The sequence below is a fragment of the Dermochelys coriacea genome, chromosome 2 (assembly GCF_009764565.3).
Source record: "Dermochelys coriacea isolate rDerCor1 chromosome 2, rDerCor1.pri.v4, whole genome shotgun sequence".
Taxonomy (NCBI): Eukaryota; Metazoa; Chordata; order Testudines; family Dermochelyidae; genus Dermochelys; species Dermochelys coriacea.
Genome location: NC_050069.1, coordinates 63,890,199 through 63,917,815, shown reverse-complemented (window position 1 = coordinate 63,917,815; position 27,617 = coordinate 63,890,199). Strand labels below are relative to the sequence as shown.

Genomic DNA, 27,617 nt, shown 5'->3' with positions numbered 1-27,617 from the left:
TCATTCTCAAGGTTGAGAGGAGGGCTGTTCTCTTTTGACAAGCGAACATTTTAAGGTGAACTACAAAGCAAAACTGAAAACTGAGTTAAGTACAGATTTTTGTTCAGAATGCCCCTACTCACAAGGCTATAGGAGACATTAAGCACAAGTAGTTGACTTAATTAATCTTTTCAGAATTTTCTTTTCTTGCTGGGAAATCTTCTTGGCACTTTCTAGTTCAATTTTTTCCTAGAATGGGACATCATTAATGCCAGGAAGTCTCAATGCAAGCCAGGCACTCTGTGTACAGTATCCGTGATGTGCAAGAGTGAGGCATTCCAGAAATATATTTAGAGAGCCAGCAAGTATACGATATAATTAAATAAATAATTATATCACCACCACCACCACCATTAAGTCCTTCTCTTCCTTGGTCAGCTACTACTGCAATTGCTCCCTTTACTCTTAATAACGACCCATTTTAGCCAGATAATATTATGCTGTACATATCTTTTGAAAGCTTTAATGATTCCTTCCTATCCATCCCCTCCAACTTGATCAACACAATTCCTCCACTAAAGAGTATTTTCAAACACCTTCACATCTATCTCCTCTCTCTAGCCTCAGACCTCTTATTTCCCTCAAAAAATTTCTAATGTTTGTATCCTCGTCAATTCTGAACGAACTCTTCTTCTTCCACATATTCTATGTCCGAAAATGTACTACTACCTTCACAATACTCTTGTGCATGTATGTCAATGTTTTGACTCCTCCACTACTCAAATCCTCATTCAGACCTTCATCTCCTCTTTCCTTGATCTTGCAACTGTTAAATCTTCCATTGACTTCATTCAGTATTGTGGATGTATAAAAGTCAATGAGGGATATGTGGTTAAAACACTATGCAATGCTTTGAAAATTTAGAGTTATATATTAGTGCCACAAAAACATACCCCTCTGATTTCTAACAAAAAGTTAAAAACACAGCTATAAAGGACGTTAGCTAAACAAACCCACTCCAGTAGTTGATTTGAGTGCTAATTAATTGTATAGTTACAGCTTCTTGAGATACTAAAAATCAAACTGACAAAGCCATTTGTTTTCCCTGCCATAAAGTCAGATAAATCACAGATTATATAGGTTTGAAAATTTGTGTAGGATACATAATAATACTTACACAACAATGCTGGCACTTTAACACTGAACAGAGGGAGAAGTGTTCCTGTCCCGGGGGGGAAAAAAAAAGACCAGCCACCCCATCAAACGATGCCACTCCCTTGAGGGTGTTGGTAGAGAAGGAAAAAAATAGTTTATAACTGATGTCTTTTCATGAAAGCTTGAGGTTACAGACACCTTTTGCATCGTATATTCCCAACATCATGTATCGTCTGTATTTACTGGTGGATCATGGAAAGATAGCCATGAATGGGCACAGAGAAACTGGTAAGCTAGGGAAGTAGCAGGCTGGAATAAGGGTTAGCTTCCAAAAAATGAATCTAACTTATTTAGATGTTATGGGCATTCACAATAGCTTTATCTACATCTTGCAGTAATTTTCTCCAGCAAAAAGAATTATGAGAAAAAGAAGGTATGACAAACCAAGCTCTATTGAACTTCTTTGTTTCAAATTTCTACTAATTTTTGGCAGTAATTATTGCAAATTATTTTAAATCCCTTGGAAATGAAATTACTCTAATATTTATGTATTATAACCTTTTATTTTGAACCACTAGAAGACTAACTATGTCAATAATCTTCTATTCCCCCTGCTCCTTGGAAGTTCTTTCTTTTTCACTCCTGACAAAGTCCTAAAGCTTCCATCACACTTCAGAAACCAAGGCTCTGCTCAACTTTAAGGTAAGCATCACTAGTAACATCCTCCTGACCAAGGAAGAGCTTCCTTAACCAGCCAGAGGAGGAATCACTGTTAAGCAAAGTGAGCTGTTCTCTATACCATACGAGATGTACATGCTGGGCTTGATTCTAATTACTGATGTAAATCAGGTATAACTCTGCTGAAGTTAATGGAGCAGTTGAGGTCAATGGGGGTACAGCAACGTTAAAACTGTTTCAGAGTAGCAGCCGTGTTAGTCTGTATTCGCAAAAAGAAAAGGAGTACTTGTGGCACCTTAGAGACTAACAAATTTATTAGAGCATAAGCTTTCGTGAGCTACAGCTCACTTCATCGGATGCATTTGGTGGAAAAAACAGAGGAGAGATTTATATACACACACACACACACACACACAGAGAACATGAAACAATGGGTTTATCATACACACTGTAAGGAGAGTGATCACTTAAGATAAGCCATCACCAACAGCAGGGGGGGGAAGGAGGAAAACCTTTCATGGTGACAAGCAGGTAGGCTAATTCCAGCAGCTTTCAAATGCCTCTAGCTTTCATCCAGATCATACCACTCGATCCATTGTCTACAGCCAAGCGCTACGATATAACCGCATTTGCTCCAACCCCTCAGACAGAGACAAACACCTACAAGATCTCTATCATGCATTCCTACAACTACAGTACCCACCTGCTGAAGTGAAGAAACAGATTGACAGAGCCAGAAGAGTACCCAGAAGTCACCTACTACAGGACAGGCCCAACAAAGAAAACAACAGAACGCCACTAGCCATCACCTTCAGCCCCCAACTAAAACCTCTCCAACGCATCATCAAGGATCTACAACCTATCCTGAAGGACGAGCCATCGCTCTCTCAGATCTTGGGAGACAGACCAGTCCTTGCTTACAGACAGCCCCACAATCTGAAGCAAATACTCACCAGCAACCACACACCACACAACAGAACCACTAACCCAGGAACCTATCCTTGCAACAAAGCCCGTTGCCAACTCTGTCCACATATCTATTCAGGGGATACCATCATAGGGCCTAATCACATCAGCCACACTATCAGAGGCTCGTTCACCTGCGCATCTACCAATGTGATATATGCCATCATGTGCCAGCAATGCCCCTCTGCCATGTACATTGGCCAAACTGGACAGTCTCTACGTAAACGAATGAATGGACACAAATCAGACGTCAAGAATTATAACATTCAAAAACCAGTTGGAGAACACTTCAATCTCTCTGGTCACTCGATCACAGACCTAAGAGTGGCTATACTTCAACAAAAAAGCTTCAAAAACAGACTCCAACGAGAGACTGCTGAATTGGAATTAATTTGCAAACTGGATACAATTAACTTAGGCTTGAATAGAGACTGGGAATGGATGAGTCATTACACAAAGTAAAACTATTTCCCCATGGTATTTCTCCCTCCCACCCCACCCCCCACTGTTCCTCTGATATTCTTGTTAACTGCTGGAATTGGCCTACCTGCTTGTCACCATGAAAGGTTTTCCTCCTTCCCCGCCCCTGCTGTTGGTGATGGCTTATCTTAAGTGATCACTCTCCTTACAGTGTGTATGATAAACCCATTGTTTCATGTTCTCTGTGTGTGTGTGTGTGTGTATATAAATCTCTCCTCTGTTTTTTCCACCAAATGCATCCGATGAAGTGAGCTGTAGCTCACGAAAGCTTATGCTCTAATAAATTTGTTAGTCTCTAAGGTGCCACAAGTACTCCTTTTCTTTTTGTTAAAACTGTTGTAAGTGAAATCAGAACCAGGCTTTTTGTCTCCACAGCACTCCTAACAGTGACAAAGAGGCAGAGAGTTAGAATGATTTAGATAAGCTTTTTAGAGAGAGTTATGTGCCAGGTACCTCCATCTGAATAATAGCAATTTACATGGTTGTTAGGTATTAGAAAATAACAGACATCTCTCAAGTCCTTATGAATCATCCTACACTTTAAACAGAGTTTAATAACTTCAAAGGGACATATATAGTGTATATAGCATACGTCACTCCTGAACTTTCCAAGCACTTTAAATGTTCACAACTAAAAGCTAATGTTTTCACTGAGGCTTTCTCTACACCAGTGGTTCCCAAACGTGTTCCACTGCTTGTGCAGTGAAAGCCCCTGGCAGGTCAGGCCGGTTTGTTTACTTGCCGTGTCTGCAGTTTCGGTCAATCACGGCTTCCAGTGGCTGCGGTTTGCTGCTCCAGGCTAAAGGGAGTGGCGGAACAAGTTTGGGAACCACTGGTATACACATTAGGAATTTTAGCCACCAATCTACAAGAACCCCAAGCCTCCTCCAGCTGCAGGAATGTCTGGTGCTGCACCAGAGCTTCCTGCAGCAGGGGGAGGCACTCAGAGGTGAATCTGATCTCCTCTCCTCTCCCGAGAGCTGCCATGCAAGGGAAGGACAAGTCCTGTCCCTCCCCAGCCCAGCCAGGACCTGCAACTCGGAGCACCCTGGCTGAGGCGCTCCCAGAAGCAAGGGGGAGATCAGATTTCATGGGGAAGGGCTTATTTTAATTTCATGGTCTGCGACACGTTTTTCACGGCCTGTTTATGAGGTTCCCTGATGGATCCTTTATGGCTCAATATGCTCCCATCACACATAAATCATGTCTGGGAGTAACCCAGGTCATTTTAATCTCATCTTGTCTCCTAAGCTAGCCTCTCTTCTGTCTTCAGATCTTCAATTTTGCAGTATAAGAAACTAAATTTTGATCCTTAAACTAAATCCTAATTTAACTTTCTAGTCTAAACTTAATCTTCTAGAACTGTACAGCCATCATCTTCTAGCTTGGCTGCAGCTCTCATGTTTTAGCTGGGCAGTTTTTCTAAAGTAAAGTTTAGGTTAGAAAGTAAAACTAGAAGCTAATTTAAGGCTTAAATTTCATTTTCTCACATTATAAAATTAGGACAGGTGAAAGAGAGAAGTATAGAAAAGAAGTAGAGGAAGAGGATTTCTCCATCACCCTGACTGCCTATCAGTTGTAGTTGGTAGCCTTTTCTGTTGACAAGAAAAAAAAACAAACCTGTCTCCCTTAGCAGGAAGGAAAAGGGGTCTGATAAATCTACAGAGCCTTACAAAAGGAGTTTAAATAAATTATTTAACAATATGTACATTCCAAGTAAAAGAGTAATGGTTCTGCCAGTTTCTTTGCTACAATTTTATCTTATCCTTCCAGGATGAAAACATAGTTCCCAAAAGAAAGATATTTTGTACAAAATAACAAAAAGTAAGTTGCTTTTGAAAATTCAATTTAAAATTGAGCTGTTTTCCAACAACGATCATAGAATCATAGAAATGTAGGGGTAGAAGGGACCTCAAGAGGTCATCCAGTCCAGCCCACTGCACTGAGGCAGGACCAGGTATATCTAGACCATCGCTGACAAATATTTGTCTAACTGTTCTAAAAACCTCCAATGATAGGGATTCCACAACTTCCCTTGGAAGCCTATTTCAGTACTTAATTATCCTTATAGTTGGAAAGATTGTCCTAATACCTAATCTACATCTCCCTTGCTGCAGATTAAGCCCATTACATCTTGTCCTACTTCAGTGGACATGGAAAACAATTGATCACAGTGCTCTTTATAAAGAGTCCTTAGTATATTTGAAAACTGCTAGCTGCTCCACCACTACCACCACCACTCTTCTTTTCTCAAGACTAAACGTGCCCAGTTTTTTTAACCTTTCTTCATGTCTGATTTCTAAACCTCTTTATTGTTTTTGTTGCTCTCTTCTGGACTCTCTACAAGTTGTCTTCATCTTTCCTAACATGTTTCACCCAGAACTGGACACAATTCTCCAGCTATGGATTCCCCAGTGCCAAGCGGAGCTGGACAGTTACCTCCCATGTCTTACGTACAATACTCCTTTAGCCTTTTTTGCAACTGTATCACCTGGTTGGCTCATATTCAGTTGTGATCTCCTATTACCTCCAGATCCTTTTCTGCAATACTAGTTTCTAGCCAGTTATTCCACATTTTGTATTTGTGCATTTGATTTTTCCTTCCTGAATTACGTACTTTGCACTTGTCTTTATTGAATTTCATCTTGTTGAATTCAGACTAATTCTCCAATTTGTCAAGATCATTTTAATTTCTAATAGTGTCCTCTAAAGTGCTTGCAACCCATCCTTCCCAACTTTGTGACATCTGCAAATTTCATAAGCATACTCTTCACCCCATTATCATAATCATTAATGAAAACATTGAATAGCATCAGACCCAGGACTAAGCCCAGTGGGACCCCAATAGATACATCCTCCCAGTGGACAGCGAACCATTGATAACTACTCTCTGAGTACAGTCTTTAAATCACTTATGCATTGACCTTATAGTAACTTCATCTAGTCTGCATTTCCCTAGTTTGCTTAAGATACTGTCAGGTGGAGCAGTGTCCAAAACCTTATTAAAATCAAGATAAACCGACTACTGCTTTCCCCTTGTTCACTAAGTCAGTCACCCTGTCAAAAAAGGAAATTAGGTTAATTTGGCATGATTTGTTCTCGACAAATCCATGCTGACTATTGCTTATCACCCTCTTATCCTCCAGCTGCTTACAAATTGTTTAATAATTTGTTCCAGTACTTTTCTAGGTATTGAAGTTAGACTGACTAGTTTATAATTCCCCAGGTCCTCTTTGTTCCCACTTTTAAAGATAGGTACTATTTTGCCCTTCTCCAGTCCTCAGGGCCCTCACCCATCCACCATGAGTTACTGAAGATAATCACTAATGCTTCCAAGATTGCTTCAGCTAGTTCCTAAACTATTGTAGGATGTAGTTCAATCTGGATTCTCCGAAGACCAACAAACAAAGAAAAGCCTTTTGAATAAAAGCCTGAGTTTTAAGCTGATTCAGAGCTTTCTTCCTGATCCAGAAAATGGACTGATCCCCTGGTCCATAGAAGGCCCCAATCCTTAGAGTGGTTTGGAAGGATTTGGTCTACTGAGGCCTCGTAAGACTCTGTGTTTATTCTGACCTGAAGTTCTGATGAATCTGTAACCACAAAGAAACCCCTCAGGTGGGGTCATGTCTGGTGAGCTTTTTATTGTTTTTAATGTTTTGTCTGGAATGCTTTTTATCTTAAGAATAGGTAGGCTTGCTTAGAACAAGACGTCTGGTAACTGTTGACAATCAATCATTCTATTATCAGTCTCTGAAGAGAAAACAAGCAGGTTAGTTTAGGTAGTCACTCTTCGCTGGGAAATACATAGTGAAGGCAGGGAACTGTTTAGCATGCAGATACCCAGGTCAGAAGGGAGAGAGACATGCATCTCATCCAAGAAAGGTGACAGCCAGGGAGCCAGAAGCCTGAGACTGAGTGTCCTTGCTGGCCCACTGCAGGAAAATACAGGGTCCAGTTGCCCTGAACTGTGACAGTACCAACAGGAATATTGAAGCATTCTAAGTATAGTTAGTAACACACAACAGCAGGCATCCTAATGGATGAACTACATTTGATAGACATGGCACCATTAATACAGTGTAAAAAATTTGAAATACATTATACAGTGCTCATATAGAACTTTAAGCTCTAATTACTGGGGACTTTTCAATCACCTCAGCTGCACACTAGGAAGGGGTGACATCAATATACTAAATCTGAAGTATACAGAAGTATATTTCAAAATATAAAATCCAAGCACTTCAGAAACTTGATCATGAAAAAGGACAAACTTTACTATAACCAAAATGAGGAGTTTTTGGAAATCATACTTACAGCGTAAGATTAGTACCCAATTTTTTTTTTAAAAGAACTAGTAACTGCTAGACAATAAGATCATATAATACTGTGGTATTTTTTTATCCCATAAATAAATTAGAAGTTCCATTAGCCTTGAGAAAAATGTCATGATCCAGCAACTCACTTATCTGCTTAACTTTAAGCGCATGAGTAGTCTCATTGAATTCAGTTAGTCTATTCAAGTGCTTAAAATTAAGCAGCTGCTTAAGCTGGATCAAAGTCTTACAAAGCACTTAAAAACGTATTTAGGTAGGGCTCATAATATCTCTATCAAGCAGGCAAATAAACTGACATTTTACAGATGCTGAAAATGAGATTCAGACAAAGGAAGTAATTTGCTCATGGTCAGACTGTGTCAGAAGCAAGATTCTCTGTCCACACCTAAATCACAAGACTATGGCTCCCAGTCAAGTCATTTAACTTCACAGTGTATGTGATGGTAGAATTCTTAAATCCTCTATACTTTTGGCTTGGGTGAATAATGAATATCAAATATCCCCCTATTACAACATTCAAAGCTCATGCATGGTAGAACTCTGAAGTTCTGGGCTTCCAGGTCTGTTTTCATTCCTTCAAGGCATGTGGCCTCCAAAGAGACTCATGCTCTTTGGAGTTCCCCATGTCTCTTTTGCAAAACCAAAAAAACTTAGTTCCAAACAAAAAAATCTGTCATCTGTCAAAGTTTTGTAAAACTGATAAATTTAGCAAAATAAAAAAAGAAGGTGGTCTGATAAGAGAACTCTCACCCACCTTCTCTCTCTAAATTTAGTAAAACAAGATACCGAAGTGAATATTTCACTATTTCCTTTCTAGGTCTCTGTATAAATTATTGGACATGGATAAGGAACTTAGGGCAAAATCTTGGCCCCATTGAAGTCTATGGCAAAACTCCCACTGATTTCAGTGGGACCAAAATTTCACCCCTACTCTTTGTCTATGATACTGCAGAGACTGATGAGGCATTCTTAGCAATAAACAAGTTATAAAATTAAATGGAGAGAGAAAGAGGCCTAAAGATAAGGAAATGTCATTTGTACCAGAACCACACAGTTTGTAGCAATCAAGAGAAGCATGCTTCCATATAAACCGGTGATAAACAAATAAATTACAATAGTGAATGACAAGGAAGCTCCCAAAAAGATCAAGGAAATCTTAAATGTTCTGATTTTTGTCTCTGTCTAAAACTGTTGAACACCTGTCTGATTAACCAGTCAATAAGATTTAGCTGATGTCAAGAAGGGACTGCCATAAAAATTGTCAGAATCATAGAAATCAATGGTACCATGGATGGAAGAGTGGAAGCCATATAGTAGTTAGGTGTTCTAGAAAAAGTGGGGATCTTGAAGCTAGTCTTAATAAACTCAGAAAAATAAAAAATCATCATGGAGTAGCTCAAGTCACAATTTCTTGCCACACACAAAAATAAACCCCACAAAAAATGATTACATTAATGCAAACTTACATAATTATTTTTGAGTACCAGCATAGAGCAATTTATAAATGTAGGCACCCTTTGCTAGAGGGGCCTCTGAACTTTATAGGGAGTGTTCCAGGAGAAAAGCCTGTGCGCTGCAATCTAGCCTTAGAGACTACTACTCCCATAATCCCTTGGAGAAAGGGGGAGAGACTTCCTTGTGCAGGGAGAACAGGCTGTGGACTCCATTTTTGGAAAAGGACTGAGATTGTTGCTGTGGTGCTCTGTCTGTACCAGGAGCTGCTGCTAGGAAGCCAGAAGCTGCTGCTGAGAGCCTGCAGGGGCTTTGATTGAGCAGGAAGCCTCAGAGGCTGTTGGTGGCTTCACTGGAGTCAGGGCAGAGACTGGTTTCAGAGTAGCAGCCGTGTTAGTCTGTACTCGCAAAAAAGAAAAGGAGTACTTGTGGCACCTTAGAAACTAACAAATTTATTTGAGCATAAGCTTTCGTGAGCTACAGCTCACTTTATCGGATGCAACTGTTGCGGTGCCTAGAGCTGACTGATGTGGGCCTGCAGTGAAGGAACTGTGAATAATCCCCACTCTGGTTTGGCAAAGTACTTGCAAGGGAAGGGCACAGCAGAGAGACTGAGTCTGAGGAGAAGCAGAGTGATCTTCCCACCGAACCAGGACCCAGAGCTACTGAGGTCTGGTGGGGCCAGCTCCAGTCATCAGAGGGCTTGTGCAGCATGGTGCCTTGGCTGGACTGATACACAGAACCAACAGAGCATTGTTTCCAGCTGCAGGTCTTCAAGTGCACCCACACAAGCAAGTGTCTAGAATTCTGAATTCCAGAGGAGTGTACACTCTGGGGTGGCGTAAATGGTGGCAGTGTAAATGCCAGATACGCAAGTTTCATTTATTATTGTATACTATATTTGTTAATTGATTTTACTCAACTGCCCCTTATAGATTTAAATTAGTTGTGACATATAATCTTAGACTGTTATACCCTGATTTGTTAAATTGTTAAATAAAGGTGTGTTAACTCTAATTTAAGTATACTGGATGTATATTATTTATAATTGGTATTTTTGAGTTAAACCCTTGTCACAGATTATATTATTATTAGAATAACTTTATTCCTGGAGGTTCCCAAGGCACACCGTTGAGTGTGTATGGGGGCCAGCCCGGTGGCGGCACCGGCAATTTTAAATTTCTTTAGGAGTAAAGGGACTGCAGCAGAGGGGTGAATAGAGGATTTCCACCTCTCCAACAGCACCATGGGGATACTCAGGATCTTCTTTAATGTGAACAACATCAGGCACACAGGTGAGTGTTGCCTGCTGCCAAGTAACCCAGGGAGGAAAGGGGGGGTTATATAAATATTTGCAGATATAAAAAAATGTGTTGAAAGAAGATCCATTATGGTCAGGCCCAAAAAGAGCATGTGCAACTAAACGCAGAGCTCAGTTTGTTTCAGAGTGGTGGTGGGAGCACTTTCCCATATGTACATTGCTAGATACACTAGTGGTTCCCAACTTGGTTGGGAACCACTTGAGAGTGGTTCCTCTCTTGTGGCTTAATATTCACCTGTAGTTTCTTGCTAACACTACTCAAACCCCATAATCCCTTGCAGATGACAAATTTGTGAGATCAGGGTCAAACAAGAACCCCTGGGTGGATAACTGATGTGCTGGGTGAGCAGGCTAATTGGTAGAGATTGTACAGATTAGGAGTTGTACATCAGGTTGGGCCGTGGGAGGCTTCACCAGAGTGAGGACTGACAGAATGTTGTTGTTGAGAGTTTCTCCTCACTCCTCTCCTTCCCCCAACCCTGCACTCTGATTTGGGGTAGCACTGTTTTAAGAAAAAGTTGTAGTTCAAGTTCCACAACTTCTTGGAGCATCTCTTCCCCTCCTCTAAACCAACTGCTGTTCAGGCACAGAGGGAATAACAAAAGTGAAGACATGAGCATATGGAAGGGAATGGAGAACAGCCAGAGGCTGCTGCGGAAGGGAGGAGCAGGATGCAAACTGAACCCATCCACTCACTCTTCTCCTGCACTGGCTGCTCCTGGGTCCAGATATTTGCTAATTTTTTGTTTTGTTTTCTCAGTTGATGGGGTGCAACTGAGAAATCCTGTAGTAGAAAATAAATGGGAATAGAAGAAGATTAGAGGTGATGGCCATCAATGAGTCACTCGTGCCTTTTGACAGCTATGTTAAGATTCAGGTGGAATAACCAGGTGACTCACCAAAAAAGGAACTTAATTTTTTATTGTCATTGTGTCTTTAGAATGTCCCCTTACAGGTTACAGTGATAGAAGCAATGATCAGAACCCACTCAAATGGAGCTCAGGGGGCAGGGTCTCATTAGTCTAGCCTCTCTGCTAAGCAGAACAATGGGAAATGATAAAGACAGGTATTATATATTATAGTGAATTTGGTGAACAGTAAATATCCCAAAAAGGAATGAGTCACTACTCAGAGAACAGAAAGAAAGCAAGCATTTCTCAATATCTACTGGCAAACAAGTTAATGTAAAATATGGAGCCTGCTGAAAACCAATCACTGATGAAAAAAGTTAACAGTACATGACATATTAACTCTGTAGTCACATGATAATATAATTATCATTTGAATTACCCCAGTAGCACTCAAAGGCCTAAGTAAGGATAGGGAGCCCTATTATGCTAGGTGCTGTACAAACAAACTCGGGAAATTAGAGAAATTCAGAATGCTAAGTAATGTTTACTGAGCAGGGTGGGACTAAGCAGGGCAGAGAGTGGTTCTGTCAGCAGGCCCGAGAAGGGAAAATTCCAACTGACTTTGCCATGAGCAAGGAAATTTAATCCTCTGGTGGGATATAAATGCTCCAATCCTTCTCCTTGGAGGAAACACTGGCCACCAACAGGAGCGGGGAAGGAATTTCAGTACGTTGGCTGAAGGAATTTCAGTTAGCATTAATTTGATATTTGTCACAAGTTTATGGAAAAAGAAGCCCTCTCTTGTATTAGTGCTTCTTGAGGCTATAACTTATTCTATACCTGAATACAGGGCTGGAGTAGGGGGCCACAGGTGAAAGGGAGGTATTTTGCCATCAAACACACATTAAAGACCCTTTGTTCCTGGCCAATCCTTCCCATGAGGAAGGGGCTGGTTGAAGGATTTCAGCTGAGACGTATATCTCATTGGGCAGGGAACACTGGGGTACTATTCTGGTTTGGGTCCTACTATAGTTATTGTTTGACAGGGGTTACCCCTCTAGAGTAATGTTATTACCAAGTAACAAGTATTGGGATTTCCAGTTTCACACAGTATACAATGCTGCAGCTATTCACTTAAACCACAGCCATGCACGGAATCTTTATTCACCAACCTCATAGTGCCAATGTCCAAGATCTTATTCTTGGAGAGCACTACTATCACTAATAATTTAGCACTAAAAGAGTTATATCAGATCCATTTTACATGATGTGGTGATAGAAACAAACTGACACATCAAATCAACTCATCTTTTTTCTGTTAACATTTGCAATTGCAAAAAAAAAAAAAAAAAAAAAACTTCCTGTTTTCATTTTGATTAAAAACATCTGACATCTTTTAACTGTAATATTAGTCATTTTGCAAGTTATATTCCAACTGTAAATTGTCCATTTGAGTCTCCGTAACTGTTAAGGCACAACTCAAAGGCAAGATAGCACAAGCGTTCCTGGCTCCTAAACAGGAGTCTCAGTAATATTTACAATAACCCAGACATATTCCAGACACTGTACAAAATAAACTGAACAGTATTTTTAAACTTTTTCACTAAATGAAAAGGAGGCCGTGGATCATCTGGTTCATATTCACACAACCTTAAGTATCTTTGTCTGTGTGGCCTCAGTTAAAAAACTGGCAAATCCCAAAAAAACAACAACAAAGAGCTCTGCTTTACACAATGAACGAGGCAATAAACACAAACATTGATCCAAGCTTATGTTCTTGGTGAGGAAAAGGGAACAAAGAGCAAATGGTGTCAACTCTTGGTGATTTGACTTGGCAAGCGCTGTTAAATGTCTGAATTATCCAGCCTACATCCAGCAGGAGTCAGTGTAAAATGAAAAATGTTTATTTACAACATCAGCATGCAAAATGTTACACAGAATATGGCCCTCTTAGCATACAGTGGCATCCAAAAGTATCTTTCATCTTTTTTTTTAAAATTAAGTCCCTTTAGCAATTAAAAGACCTTCATTCCTTAGGGATGACTTTACCTCCCACTCAATAAGGGTAATTAACCACTGGAACATTACGGAGGTACGTTCTTCATTACTTGAACTCTTGAAAACAAGATTACTATCTTTCTAAAAATATGCTAACACTCTACCACAAATTACTGAGCTTGATGAAGGAACTACCAGCAATGACCTTTGCTATGCACGAAGTAAGACTAGATAGTCACAATGGTCTCTTTTTTGCCTTAAAATCTGAGTCTATTTCTGGAGGAAACTGGGAAGCTGTGTCCTGTTTCTTTAAACTGTACCAAGAAGCCAGACAGGAGGGCAGTGGGGGAACGTTCAGCGGATTCTCAGTGCTCTCTTTTGAGCTATTATCCTCTCAGCCCAAATAGGAGGGATGCACTTCTTTGGTTTAGGATTTTGATAATACCAAACTTAGTGTTAAAGCCTAGAATATATTGTATCTGATGTGATTCTGTACAATGTCAAAGGAAGTTCAAAAGAATAACACTTTTTTTTTCCATATTATATTATATATAGTGTACAAGCTTGGCCTAATATAGAATTTACCGCACATCAGTACAATTTCCACTACACAGAGTATGACAAACTATATCTTTACAGATTGCAGAAATAAAAAATGCTGACTCATTTACTCATTCTCTTCCCTTGGAAGTGAATCATATTTTTGACAATAAAGTGGCAATATCAAAAGTGCAGTTCTCTACTCACCACAAGCCACGTATTGTGCAAGCAACTATTGATGTGAGGAGATTATCCAACTCAACTGTTAACAATTCTGACACTCCTGAGCATTGACAGCTACCTTAACCCAACCTTCAAGAATATTATATGCAACCAACTATGACATGAACTTAATTATCTTCACTTGGACCTTCAAATGAGTTCTAATTCTGAACTCAGTTTGTTGCACTCCAGTGCCCAGGGATTAATTTGTGCAATACACACATACTCTGAAGACATTAGCTGTTTAGAAGTACATATATCTTTTTTGTACGATCATGTACTGTAGGCTAAGCTCCTCTCTCAGATATGGACATGTAACTCCCAATGCAATCAGATTAGCAGTACATGTTTCAAACTTGTATGTAGAAACTAATACTGACCCCAAATATAAGTCTCTCATCCCAGCAATTTCATTCCTATGCTCCATTTTACTATGGTGCAGATTCTCTTGTTCATGATAATTAAAATATCTTAGGTTACCAAAACCCCATTCGTGACTCATCTACGATGCCTGAATTACAAAAAATACCCTTCAATTTCTCCCACATTGTTATATCCACTTCTCTAAAAGGAAGTTTATGTGCAAGAACAGGCATTCAGTATGTGGTAACAGGCCATTACACACAGACAGGAAAGGCTATTAAACCTGCTTATTGGGAAAGCAGCTTTCACACATCATCACTAAAAACTAACTCTGAAATCTGAATTTTTTTAAAAAAGGCACAAACAAGTGGAACAACAACAAAACTCCCATCATATCGAATACAAACAGAACTATCCAAAGGAACACGGAAGCAGTACAAAGTCATCTGAAAATTCAGATTAGATATTCCAGCTCACAGAAACCAAATCAAACCTGCTTGTGATGTTGTTCTATATCTGTCTTACAAACTGAACCAATACATTTCTATTTTAAAGGCCAACTTAATTAATGGACTCCATTTTTGTTAGTGTAACTGCATTCACAAATAACTGAGTGTATTTTTGCATCCGGAATGAATTAGATTAACTAGTAATTAACTAGTAATAGGTTAAATAGAATTAACTAGTAATATTTTCACCATAAAAAAAAAAACAAGTACAATCATTTGTGGATGCAAAATTGTGTCATCAAAAAAGAACATGGGGTTGGGACCTGGCTGAAAATCAGGGGTGAAATCCTGACCCCAATGAAGTCAATAGGATTTTTGTCATTGACTTCAGTGGGGTCAGGATTTACTCCATGACTTCAAAATCCATGTAAGTGTTGTACTTTTGCATTCAAACTACATAACTACTTGGGGAAGTTACAGAGTTAGCTTCAATCTAGGGTTATACTACAGCAGCAAGTGAGAGAAGGAACAGTGATTCATCATGGCTACAATCTACCCCTCCACCAGAGGGGGCCTTCAGAGAGATAATGATACCCAGAAAATAGGCAGCACTGGCCAGGAAGGGCAGAGAGCAGCACAGCTGCGGAGGTACTGGTTCAGTGCATTCCTACTGCAGCATCTACTGGTAGGACCCCTAGTGGAAAATACAACTGCTCTTCCTAGCAGCTCTGCAGGCGAGACAGATAAGGCTGCCTCAGAGACTGTGAAAAAGAAAAGGAGTACTTGTGGCACCTTAGAGATTAATAAATTTATTTGAGCATAAGCTTTCGTGAGCTACAGCTCACTTCATCGGAACAGAGATTGAGGTTTTCCTCAGGGCATAGCTAGAGAGGCAGAAGTAGGGGAGTTTGGCCATTGTAACTAGGAATTATCCATACAATCATGTTTGGGTTTAATTGAATTTCAGGAGTTTCTAATTTTAAATTTTTTTTACTAACTACAATTAGAGTTGATAAATATATAATATAAAACAATTATTATTAGTAATACAAAAGGCATATAACAAAAAATTCAAAATTTTGAACATGATCTCATTCAAAGTGTTGAAAAGAAGCCATTTATCATATTTTCTAAATTTTTCACTATTTACAAATAATTATCAGAAACACTGACAATATTCATTTACCCAAACCTGGGAGTTTTTGGTAAATGAAAAATTATCAATAATCATTTTGATAATGTTTTAGATATTTTTAAATAAAGATTTAAAAAAGGCAACAACATTTTTGCAAATAATAAACAATTTGAACAAAGTTAACAAATGATGGTGAGAATTTTGTTTTCAATTAAAACAATTTAGTGCCCAAAGTTTCAATCAGCTTTAACTACAAAACTGTTGTAAGGTTTTGGCCCTTAAATTAATGACACTCACTATCAAGCTTAACTCCAGTTTCATAATTTTTTTGTCCATGATATTTTAAAGGGCTCCACTCCCTGTTTACTGTATTTTTAATACCAGTCAAAGTTGTAAAGCTTGGTCCAAAGTTTTTTTTAACAAGACTTTTGCTGCATTGCATCTTCCTGTACTAAAAGGGAGGACAGGAGACCCAAGAAAATTCTGCAACTGTCACTGAGCAAAGGTTTGATGACAGCTCCTGTAAGGGAGACAGGATTTGGTGAGCTGCAGTAGAGGAGGAGATGTGGAGTTCAAATTCTCTGTATCCTGGGGATCCTCACAGAATGAGAGAGGCTGACCCTCCGTGGTGCTGCCTGGCCCATTCTCAAAAGCCATGATGCCACTGATTATTTATGGGTATGTCTACACTACAGCTGAAAGCACGGTTACCAGCTCATGCAGAAAGACACACACTAGCTCTGCTCAAGTTAGTATACTAAAAATAGCAGTGTAGCAGAGCGGCAGCTCAGGCTAGCCACCCAAGTATGTACCAAGGGGGTCTGGGCAAGTTTGTACTCAGACAGCTAGCCTAAGCTGCTGCCTATGCTCTCCCCAGTTAAACTGCTATCTTTAGGGTGCCAGGTTGAGTGGAGCTAGGATGTTTGTCCATCTGTACCGGGAAGCACACTCCCAGCTTCAGTACAGACATATGTCTTTGAGTGGGACTGCAGGCATGGAGTACAAGGTAGTACCTCAGGGAGTACCCTCAGCTTCTGACAAATATTCACTTGAATGTCTGACAGGTCCCCAGAACAGCATATGTAGAACATCTGCTCCCTGATCCAATTTCTCCCAAGAGACCTAATCCTGCAAAGTTGCAGTATGTTCCCAAGGAGGGAGGAGCATATTACAAAGGGGGGCACTCTCAATTCTCCCTTTTTAGCTCCATTTTACTCTTCTTTTCTCCCTTCACATCTGCAAGCAGAGTGGTGGAACTGACCATTTGATCAGAGCCTGATCTAATATTTACTGAAGTCAATGGAAATATTCCCATTAATTTCAGTGGGCACTGGATCAGGCCCACAAAGAGAGAGTTTCAGAACATCAGAATATTGCTCAGAAAACTGCAACAAAATTGAAATCTTGAAAGCACAACCATAGTAATTTTTTTCTGATTTGAATTTACAAAAAGAGAGAAAGTACAAGCCATTAAGAAGGAACAAGATATGTTCTATAAGAGAGCCAAGATATTTTTTTTCCCCCGACATGTGCCAAACAAAGCAGAAGAAACAGAAGAACTTGGCAACATTCAAAAAGCCAGTTTGTAGAGAAAGGAATAAAGCCAAGCTCCATGTGGTTTAGAAAACAGAAAACTCTTGTACTGCAGGACTCCTGGTCAGCTAAAATTTTCCCAAAAGTGCACAAGGATATTAGTCGAAGTAGTATATTTATCAATAAAATCAGAAGATGATAAATAAAATAACACCAGTGGAACAGTTTACCAAGGGTCATGGTGAATTCTCCACCACTGTTTTTCTAAAAAAGATATACTTTAGGAATTATTTTGGGGAAGTCCTATAACCTGTGTTGTACAGGAGATCAGGTCACTAGATGATCACAGTGGTTCCTTGGAATCTATGAATACCACAACTTTAAATCAGAACTCAAAATCTGTTTAATATTTGAAAAATGTACTGCTCTATTAGAGTGTAATGTCACGTATGTTAAGTGTGTTAGTCTTGGACATGGAAACACGGACAAGTGTTAAAGCATGGGATTAGAAGTCAGGAGAACTGAGTTCCATTCCTGGCTCTGACATATACTTGCTGTGTGACATTTCTAAAAGAAAACTGGCAATTCTTATTTGGGATACTGCTTGAGTTCATATATGAGATTTTACCCTTTGAATTAGAGAGCTACTGCATTTATGGTAGTCACCCCTTGTAGCTTCTACATTTCCCACATCACTATACTAGGCTGAACCAGTGACAACGTACAGAACTGGGAAAAGTCTTCTATTTTATTCTATAGAAACACATAAATAAGATGAACAGGTTTCAAGACATCCCCACTTGGTCTGGTGCTCTGTCCCTCTCTGATGGTGGCAGGGTCACCTAGAAATCAATGAGCTACAGCCTAAGCTAAGAGAGATGGATCTTTTCACTCAGGCACTAGTCTCTCATGCACTGATATCCAGAGATCCAAGGTTCAATCTCTGCTATTGATGATTTAACCATGGTGGTGGCGATGATATATAAGCAAATATTTTTATGATTAAGGCAAACAGCTTTAACTAATAGAACAATTATGTCAGACAGTCAGTGCTGGTGTAACCACTAGGCAAACTAGCAGCCCCCTAGGGCGCCAAGATTTGGGGACGCCAAAAAGCGGTGCCCCAAATTTTTTTTTTTTTTACACTATTGCTGGAAAATGAATGAATAACGAAAAGAGAAACGTCCTTGAACTTGCATTTTAACTTGTCGTTCTCTCGTACATTACAGCTATAACCTACACCAGCTCTGCATTGCGGGTACAAGCGTACTGCTTCACTACAGTACAAAGTGGCAATGATGTCATTTTTCTCATCGCACGCAGCCATTACCCATTCTGACAGGCTGTTTATCATGCTAAGTTTACTAGTTTTCGGAGGCTGTTGACTGAGGCTAACTATTTTTGTTGTTTCAGATGTAAGACTCTGGCAATTGCTGCTGCATCATTTCGCTAATACTTTGTGTCAATTATGTGTGCGTATAGTATGTATTTGAGTGTATATGTTTATCATATGCGAATATGCGTTCGTAGGTTGTTCAAATTTGTCATATTGATATTGTCAGTTGTTGTTGTTGTTGTTGTATGACAGAGTATCTGCCATTCTAATTTTATAAATGTTATTAATAACTATAATTGGATATTCTAAAGGTAGAATAAAATGTAGTAGATTTTGATATGAAAGAATGAAAAAAGTATACACTTTTTTAGTCATGTATTTCTGATTATAATCAACATTGCTTAATTTTAAGGAAAAGTCATCTTGATCTCTTAATCAAATGTTTACATCAAACAGTTGATGAAATTCAATAGTGACTCAGTTAGTAAGTGACATGCATTCTCTATCCTTTACTTTTAATAGTGAACAAGAAAAAAAACTGATAGGAATAAAATTTCATCATGTTGCAACAAAGACTTGATGGGCTATCTACCTTGTCAATAGAACATGACATTGCTCGCAGCATTGACTTGGAGGAACTTGTTTCTAAATTTGCTAAACTGAAAGTGCGGAAAAATAAATTCTAAATTATAACATGTTACTCTGACACTGTATTGTGTATAATGTATGTGATTTATTTTAAGATCCATGCTATGTTGTGCAAAGTGAAAACAACAATAATCGTCAGGTTATTCATTTATTTTCATTAAATATGTAAACTAAATAATGAAATTAATAAATTTTCAAGCCAAAGGTGTATTAATTCTAATGAACAATGCCACGTTATGCAGTATTCATTTTTGAAAATTTATAATAAGCGATGCTCCGGGGGGAGAGGTGGGAGGGGCGCAAGGTGAAAGTTTCGCCTAGGGTACAAAATATCCTTGCACCGGCCCTGCAGATAGTACTTCCCATAACAGCACAAATATATGGGGGCAAAAGGAATCGAGCATCATCATAAGCCAAAGTACTTACCCTTAACCTCATACAGCTTGATTCTGTTTGTTCGTATAATTGGTATGATGTGCAGGTTTTCCCCCCAGAAATAAATTATTATGAATTCCCTGCAATACAGTACACAGGTCACTAACTGGTCAGGGATCTGCTGCTATGCATATCTTGTCCTCCCATTCCCAGGAGAGGTGGGACGTAAGTGGTTATTCCAGCAATTTTGAGTATTTTAGAGTATTCTGTGAGTCATTCAGACACAAGAACCAATACATCATTAGGTAGGAAAGAATTATTATCCCTATGTTACAGATGGGGAACTGAGGCACAGAGAGACTAAATAACTTGCCCAACATGCTACGTTATATTTGTGACAGAACCAGCAGCAAGCGCAGATTTTCTGAGACCCAGTCCAATGCCTTTACCAACTGCAAAACCATCCTTCCTAGACCATCCCAGGGAGGAGATGTCATTTCCTGGGGCCTCAGACAAGGAACAACCAAATCACATTACCAGTGCTTAAGCAGCTGAAGTGGCCATTTCCACAATTATGCCTCCAGAAGGGGAAACAGATTTGTCCCCTTGTATCTGCCCAGGCCCACCAGGCTTAAGATTTTCCCCCTGTGCCTTCTTTCATACCATCCCTTACACTTCAAATAACCACCCAATTACAGTTTGTCAAGTACCTTTATAGACTGCTTAATAAAGACCAATCTATTCTATGAGGCATTCTACCCTTTTCTGTTTGTTTGTTCTGGCTCATGCTTTAAGAATGCCAATCCTTTGGGGCAGGGACATTTGTTTGCTCCACACATTCAGCACACCGTATAATACGGTGTGCTATATATAGGATGGAGGCACCAGTCACAGTGCCATAGTTAAGGCTGAACTGATTTTGCACCAAAATAATAAAATAATTATCCCTTTATTTTATTCATTTTGTCCAATAAGTAACTGATAAAAGAATAAAGCAAAACAAAGTTCTATTAGCATTTCCTAAAGGAGAAAGATGGCCAGAGTTTCCTATCCAAATTTTGAAAAGACAAAACCAGAATATTGATTTTTAAGTGAAAAAAAATGTTTACAATGAGAAGCTAATAATTTTTGGGTCTTTTTGGCAACTAAAAATGACTACTTTTTTTTTTATTTCCATGGCATTTCCTGCACAAAAATCGGCAAAGCACGTATGGATGACGTCTAGAGATTAACAAAGACGAGACAAAGTACAAATTAAAGCAGAACGAAGTAGGTCAAACAAAGTGGGAGGGAAAAAAATAACTGTTGCTAGGTGGCAGTGTACCTTAAGCAAAGAATATTGTAAATCATAGATTCTTGTGAAGTTCATCACTTACTAGGATGCACGTTACTTGTTCCCATAATACCATCCTCCACACCTAGATGAAAAACATAAGCCTAGATATACATTAGGCGCAGATCTTTTTTGAGTAGACTGAGAAGCAGCACTGAAAAACTATTCATGAGACAGACCATTATGCAATATCCTCAAGAGAATAACCTCACAGTCCTTTTCTAGTTGCTTGAGAACTGAAAACCCAGAGAACTGAGACTGTACAGCTTGAAAAGAGCAGATTTGCTTATTGCATTTCATCCAACCATTGTTGAGCTCTAACAGAAAAAGAATGCAGAGAAATAAATTTTAACCACAATTTATATCTTTTCAACACAATAATGAATCAAGATGTTGAAAAACATAATAAATGCACTGTTTAAAACTAAATTATTTCATAGTTATTTAAGTAATTTAAATGTTTCTCTTCTCTGCTTAAAACAGAGTTAATTAGTCATTAGCTCTATTAATTTTAGCTAGGAGATGGAGGTGGAGATGTCTAAGACAATAAGAAGTGTGGAGGATGAAACTAACACACAGGTCATAAAAATGTCTATGCATTCAATGCCCTTGCAATAAATAGCATAAAAAGCAAGTTGTTAGGAAAAAGAGATACCAAGAGCAGAGGTTAGGATACGAGAAAATCTGTCATTCCTGATGTTTCCTCAAACAGAAAACTACCTTAACATATTGCCTAAATTAGCAGAGTGGTAAAAAAGACAGGCTGATGACATCTCGTGAACTACAATTCACTTGGTAAGAAAGCTGTTAACAGGCTCACAACTTGTCACAAAGAAGGACAGGATGTTCTGGAGACAAAAATGAAATCTAATTTCTTGTCAGAAATATCTGTCTGGGCTCAGGAAGGTAATCTCTTCAAGAAAGATTTTAGATAAATTTCAGTCTGTTTTTTTGGAAGGAGTCTGAACTAATGAAGAGATTAAAGTTGAACACAAACGTGATTCAGGGCACAGTCAAGCTGTAACTGAGGGGATTAGTAAGAAATGTCCCTGGGGGTAAATATATTCCATAAATTATCCACTTTAGGGTTCTTTGAAGCACGGGTTCTGGCCATCACCAGAAACAGTATATTGAATTGGAAGGACCATTGGTCTTCTACAGTATTGCAATTTTAAAATTGCTACATGGTTACGTTCACGTGAGTTACATGTGCTGTATATTTTTTCATTCATCTCAAAGAGTTAACTCTAAAGCCTACTGTTGTCTATTAAAATGTCAACCTTGTTAACTACTTCACAGCTGATCATTTTAGCTGACACATACATCTAACATTTTTAGCCATCATAACATTTCCAGATATCATAGTAGTAAGCATGGTCTTGTCATATTTGCAGCATCAGACCCATAGGTAAGAAATGTTTGTCTCAAGGATTTTAAATTTACATCATTAAGGGCCAGATTCTGTTTGCCTTACTTTGGACAGTAATCCCAATGACTTCAGTTGCACTATGCCATAAGTCAGGCAAGCAAGATATGTGCTGTTAAAACTCTCACTTGGATAGATTATCTGCATGCAGAGAACAACAGCTTGAGAAGAAAGAATTAGAAAGCCAATGCTGATTCAATAATTTTATGAAGATAAATGGGAATAATCTTCACAATAAAATGGCAAGTGCCTCCAGCTTTTTTCACATTAGAAATATTTCTGAATGGGGAGAAATGGGGAAAGAAATGAAGGAAGAACTCCCTGGAGACAAAAACATTCCTTCCCCAGCAAACTGCCCCGTTCCTCCAGAGCAGCCTTTCTTCCTTCCACAACAAGAGATATATCTCTTTGTGGCATGCAGGAGGTAGTGAGCATCATCAGACCCTGAAGTTTAACCCAAAATAATATTTGCTGTGACCAAGCAAACCTTTGTTCTTGGTTCTGTTTCTTCACTATCCCTGATGTTAAGCCTTGGTAAAGACTGCTAGAAGTCAGCTTTTCCTTTGTATTACTTATTATTACTATTATTGCCAGCATTAAAAAGATAAACATTTATTAAAAAGGAAACTCCTCCTCCTTCCTTTGCAATCCCCAAATATACTATTTAAGTAAGTTAACAAAGAAACTGCATTTACCTCATCCTGAAATCTGATTATGGCTAATGCAGACCTTGTTATGCAAGTAACAGCAAGCTATTAAAACTATTAAATTCAGTAACATTTAAGACCAAAATATTGCATACTGTAGGTTTGTTTGTTTTTTTTTTTTTTTTAAATAAGCCACTCCAAATAAAGGACCCCAATTCAGCAAACCATGCCTAACCAGCAAAGCACTTAAGTCCCATTGACTTTTATAGCACTTTAATTAAATCTGTGCTTAAACTGAACTAGGGCCAGTGCTCCCTTACCTTTGAACAAAACTGCAGCTTCAAAAGACAGTGACCCCTGCAACATCTCATGAGAGTTACAGGAATTAAAGAAAATTCTCTCAATTGTTTGGACATTTAAACTCCTATGCGGTCTGAAATGCAATAGTAATGGTCAACTAAGACTTCATAAAATATGAATCATTTTTCAGTCATTCAATTCAATAAGGTTTCACAGGCATGACAAGCTATACACCTGTTACCAAAGTTGCCAAGGGCTGGGGCTACACACTGGGTTTGAGGTTTGATCCTGTGTCCATCTGTCACCAGCATCCATTCCTGATGCAGTGGCAAGTTGCTGTATAGTGTGATGCCATCTCTGCCACGTTTCTCCTTCCTCTCTCAGTGTGGCAGTTTCTCCTCCTCACTTTTTGATTAAAAAAAAATCTTTACATTTGCCTTAGTTTTGCACATTTTATTGGAGCAAGGTAGTCTGCTAGTATGAAAGCTCTATGTAGGGATCTGTAGTATTCTAGCTGGATGATGTTTTGATTTGTTCTTTCCAATGTCAGGTATATTGGTGTTTTAGGCACTGATCCAAATACTGAAGAATTCAGTTCACAGAAAAGAAACAATGAGGAGTCCTTGAGGCACTTTAGGGACTAACAAATTTATTTGGGCACAAGCTTTCGTGGGCTAAAACCCACTTCATCATATGCATGGAGTGAAAAATACAGTAAGCCATATATATATTACAGCACATGAAAAGATGGGAGTTGCCTTACCAAGTGGGGGGTCAGTGCTAACGAGGCCAATTCAATCAAGATGGAAGTCACCTATTCTCAACAGTTGACAGGCAGGAGTGAAGTGAAGAAATATGACCACGTACCTTCTCTGAAATCACCAGTTCTCTTGTTGGAAGAAACAAAAACTAACATAATGGGAGAAACTAAAAGAAACACAGAAATCCCCACAACGTATCTTCTCTGTTTCAACATTATATCAGCAGGTTTCAGAGTAGCAGCCGTGTTAGTCTGTATTCACAAAAAGAAAAGGAGTACTTTTGGCACCTTAGAGACTAACAAATTTATTTGAGCATAAGCTTTCGTGAGCTACAGCTCACTTCATCGGATGCATTCAGTGGAAAATACAGTGGGGAGATTTATATAGATAGAGAACATGAAACAATGGTGTTTCCATACACACTGTAACGAGAATGATCACTTAAGGTGAGCTATTACCAGCAGCAGAGCGGGGGGGAGGGGGCAGGAAGGCTGAACCTTTTGTCGTGATAATCAAGGTGGGCCATTTCCAGCAGTTGACAAGAACTTCTGAGGAACAGTGGGGGGTGAGGGGAGGGGAGAATAAACATGGGGAAATAGTTTTACTTTGTGTAATGAACCTATCCTTGCAACAAAGCCCGTTGCCAACTCTGTCCACATATCTATTCGGGGACACCATCATAGGGTCTAATCACATCAGCCACACTATCAGAGGCTCCTTCACCTGCACATCTACCAATGTGATATATGCCATCATGTGCCAGGAATGCCCCTCTGCCATGTACTGGATAGCTTCTATGTAAAAGAATAAATGGACACAAATCAGACGTCAAGAATTATAACATTCAAAAACCAGTTGGAGAACACTTCAATCTCTTTGGTCACTTGATTACAGACCTAAAAGTTGCAATTCTTCAACAAAAAAACTTCAAAAACAGACTCCAACGAGAGACTGCTGAATTGGAATTAATTTGCAAACTGGATACAATTAACTTAGGCTTGAATAGAGACTGGGAATGGATGAGTCATTACACAAAGTAAAACTATTTCCCCATGTTTATTCCCCCACCCCCACCATTCCTCAGACATTCTTGTCAACTGCTGGAAATGGCCCATCTTGATTATCACTACAAAAGGTCCCCCCTCGCCCCAGCTCTCCTGTTGGTAATAGCTCACCTTAAGTGATCACTCTCCTTACAGTGTGTATGGTAACACCCATTGTTTCATGTTCTCTATCTATATAAATCTCCCCGCTGTATTTTCCACTGAATATATCCGATGAAATGAGATGAATTCACGAAAGCTTATGCTCAAATAAATGTTAGTCTCTAAGGTGCCACAAGTACTCCTTTTCTTTTTATTATATCAGCACTCTCTGTAAATAAAAGAGGGCAAAGAAGTGGTGAAGGCCAGGAGTATAACCAAACAACATAGGCATAATCTCACTCCAACATGACACACAACTTCACCTGAGGCTGAATGTGACAGGCCTCTAAAGTCTGGATTGTTTATTTGGTCTACGTGTGATATATTACACTCAGTTTTTCTTGCTAGGGTACGTATGAAGCCTAAGTGACACACCAAGTAATTGAACTTTACATGGAAACATGCCACACGCCTGACCCTGCATGGCTTGTACACCTTAAATTCCCACTGATTTTGATGTGGGTGCACAAGAAATCAGCCCTCTTGATTTATTATCAGCCCAGCACATTCTTGAGTATAATGCATGTGTCTGCATGTTGCACAAATACTTCACTTAAAAATTACAGACCTAAGACTTCTCCCAGCCCTGCACAGATCACTGGGTACATTCAATTCTCAAAACTGTGCCAAGTTTCAAACTTGGATTTTGATCCTGCCTGGCACCAGTACATGGAACCTTTAGACAACGTACAGCTGCTACAATAGTACCTGGTTTTAGCACTGCAACTGTAATAGGGGACGTATGTTCATGTCACTCATTTGGAGTTTGGTGTTTGTTACTTAGCTTATGCTCCAATAAATTGGTTAGTCTCTAAGGTGCCACAAGTCCTCCTGTTCTTTTTTGCGAATGCAGACTAACACGGCTGCTACTCTGAAACCTGTTACTTACCTTGTATTTCACATATAACTTTTAAGACCCACAGAAAACCTCTGGCTCTAAAACGACTGCGTGCTGGGCTCGGGGTTGTAACACGGGGCTCTCCAAAGGCTGCCCCAAAAGCAGCAACTCGGGACCTGGAAATTGGATCTCGGGCACTGGAGCTCAGTGCCGCTGTATCACATTTAGCGCCTCCCCCGGCCTTGGGCGGGCGGAGGTCAGAGGATAAACCTGGGCTCAGGAACGCCGCTCAGGCGGCGCCAGAGCTGTCGCCTTTCGACTCACTCTCCCCTCTCAGAGCCTCACTTACCCAAAGGGCCCGGGGGGAAGGGGGCAAATGTGGGTATTTACCCCTCGCCCCCCCGTTCGCACAAGGCCTCCAGGGAAAACAACCCGTGCGGGCACCGTACAGCGCCTGCCTCCTCCCCCGCCCCTTACCTTCTCCTCCTGCCGCAGGCGCACGCCGCCCAGAGGAGCAGAGCCGCGGCGGTGGCGAGGGCGAGGCCGTAGGTGTAGAGCGGCAGCAGCTCCCAGGGGGCCATGCTAAGGGAGCGGGCGCGTTTCCCGGCGGCGCTGCTGCTGCTGCTGCTGCTGCTGCAAAGGCTGCCTCGCTTCGCAGGGGAAAGTTTGTGTCTGTTGCTGCAAAGCCCTGCCCTGCCCTGCCCTGCCCTGCCCGCAGCTCCCGTTCCGATCCTCCCCCGGCCAGGGGCTGGGTTTGGCATCGGCGTCGCGGAACTTCGCCTACCCACTGGGCGAGCCGCCCCCTCCAGGATTGTCCCGGCTGCTTCCCGGAGGAGGGGCGGGCAGCCAGCCAGCCAGGCCTGGAGGAGGGCATGCGCCCGCCCCCAGGCGCAGGGTCTTTGCTTTCCTCAGGCTCGGGGGTGGGGGAAGTGGCCCCTCTCATCGGGGAAGGGGAAATAGATGAAAAATATGTTGCTGCCCTAAAAAGTCCCAGGGAATGAGTCAGTGAGGCAGGGAATGTACTTCTAGGAACGATCCAAGAATGCCCCAGAAAAGTAGTGCCCCTTTAACTACACTGCATAGTGAAACCGATGAAGTGAGCTGTAGCTCACGAAAGCTTATGCTCTAATAAATTTGTTAGTCTCTAAGGTGCCACAAGTACTCCTTTTCTTTTTGCGAATACAGACTAACACGGCTGCTACTCTGAAACTAGTGAAAGTAGTGTAACCCCTGCCCCAGTGTGAACACACAGAATATTAGGGTTGGAAGGGACCACAGGAGGTCATCTCCTC

General features: G+C 40.1%; 1 protein-coding gene across 1 annotated transcript in view; it reads right to left on the bottom strand.

The window, feature by feature from the left end:
- Positions 1-27,407, bottom strand: part of LOC119852085 (cytochrome P450 7B1) — a 184,509-nt gene extending 157,102 nt beyond the window's left edge. Inside the window, 1 exon segment of the mRNA XM_038392969.2 lies at positions 26,803-27,407. Coding sequence (XP_038248897.2) covers positions 26,803-27,086 — 284 coding nt within the window. The 5' untranslated portion in view covers positions 27,087-27,407.
- Positions 27,408-27,617: the final 210 nt, after the last annotated feature.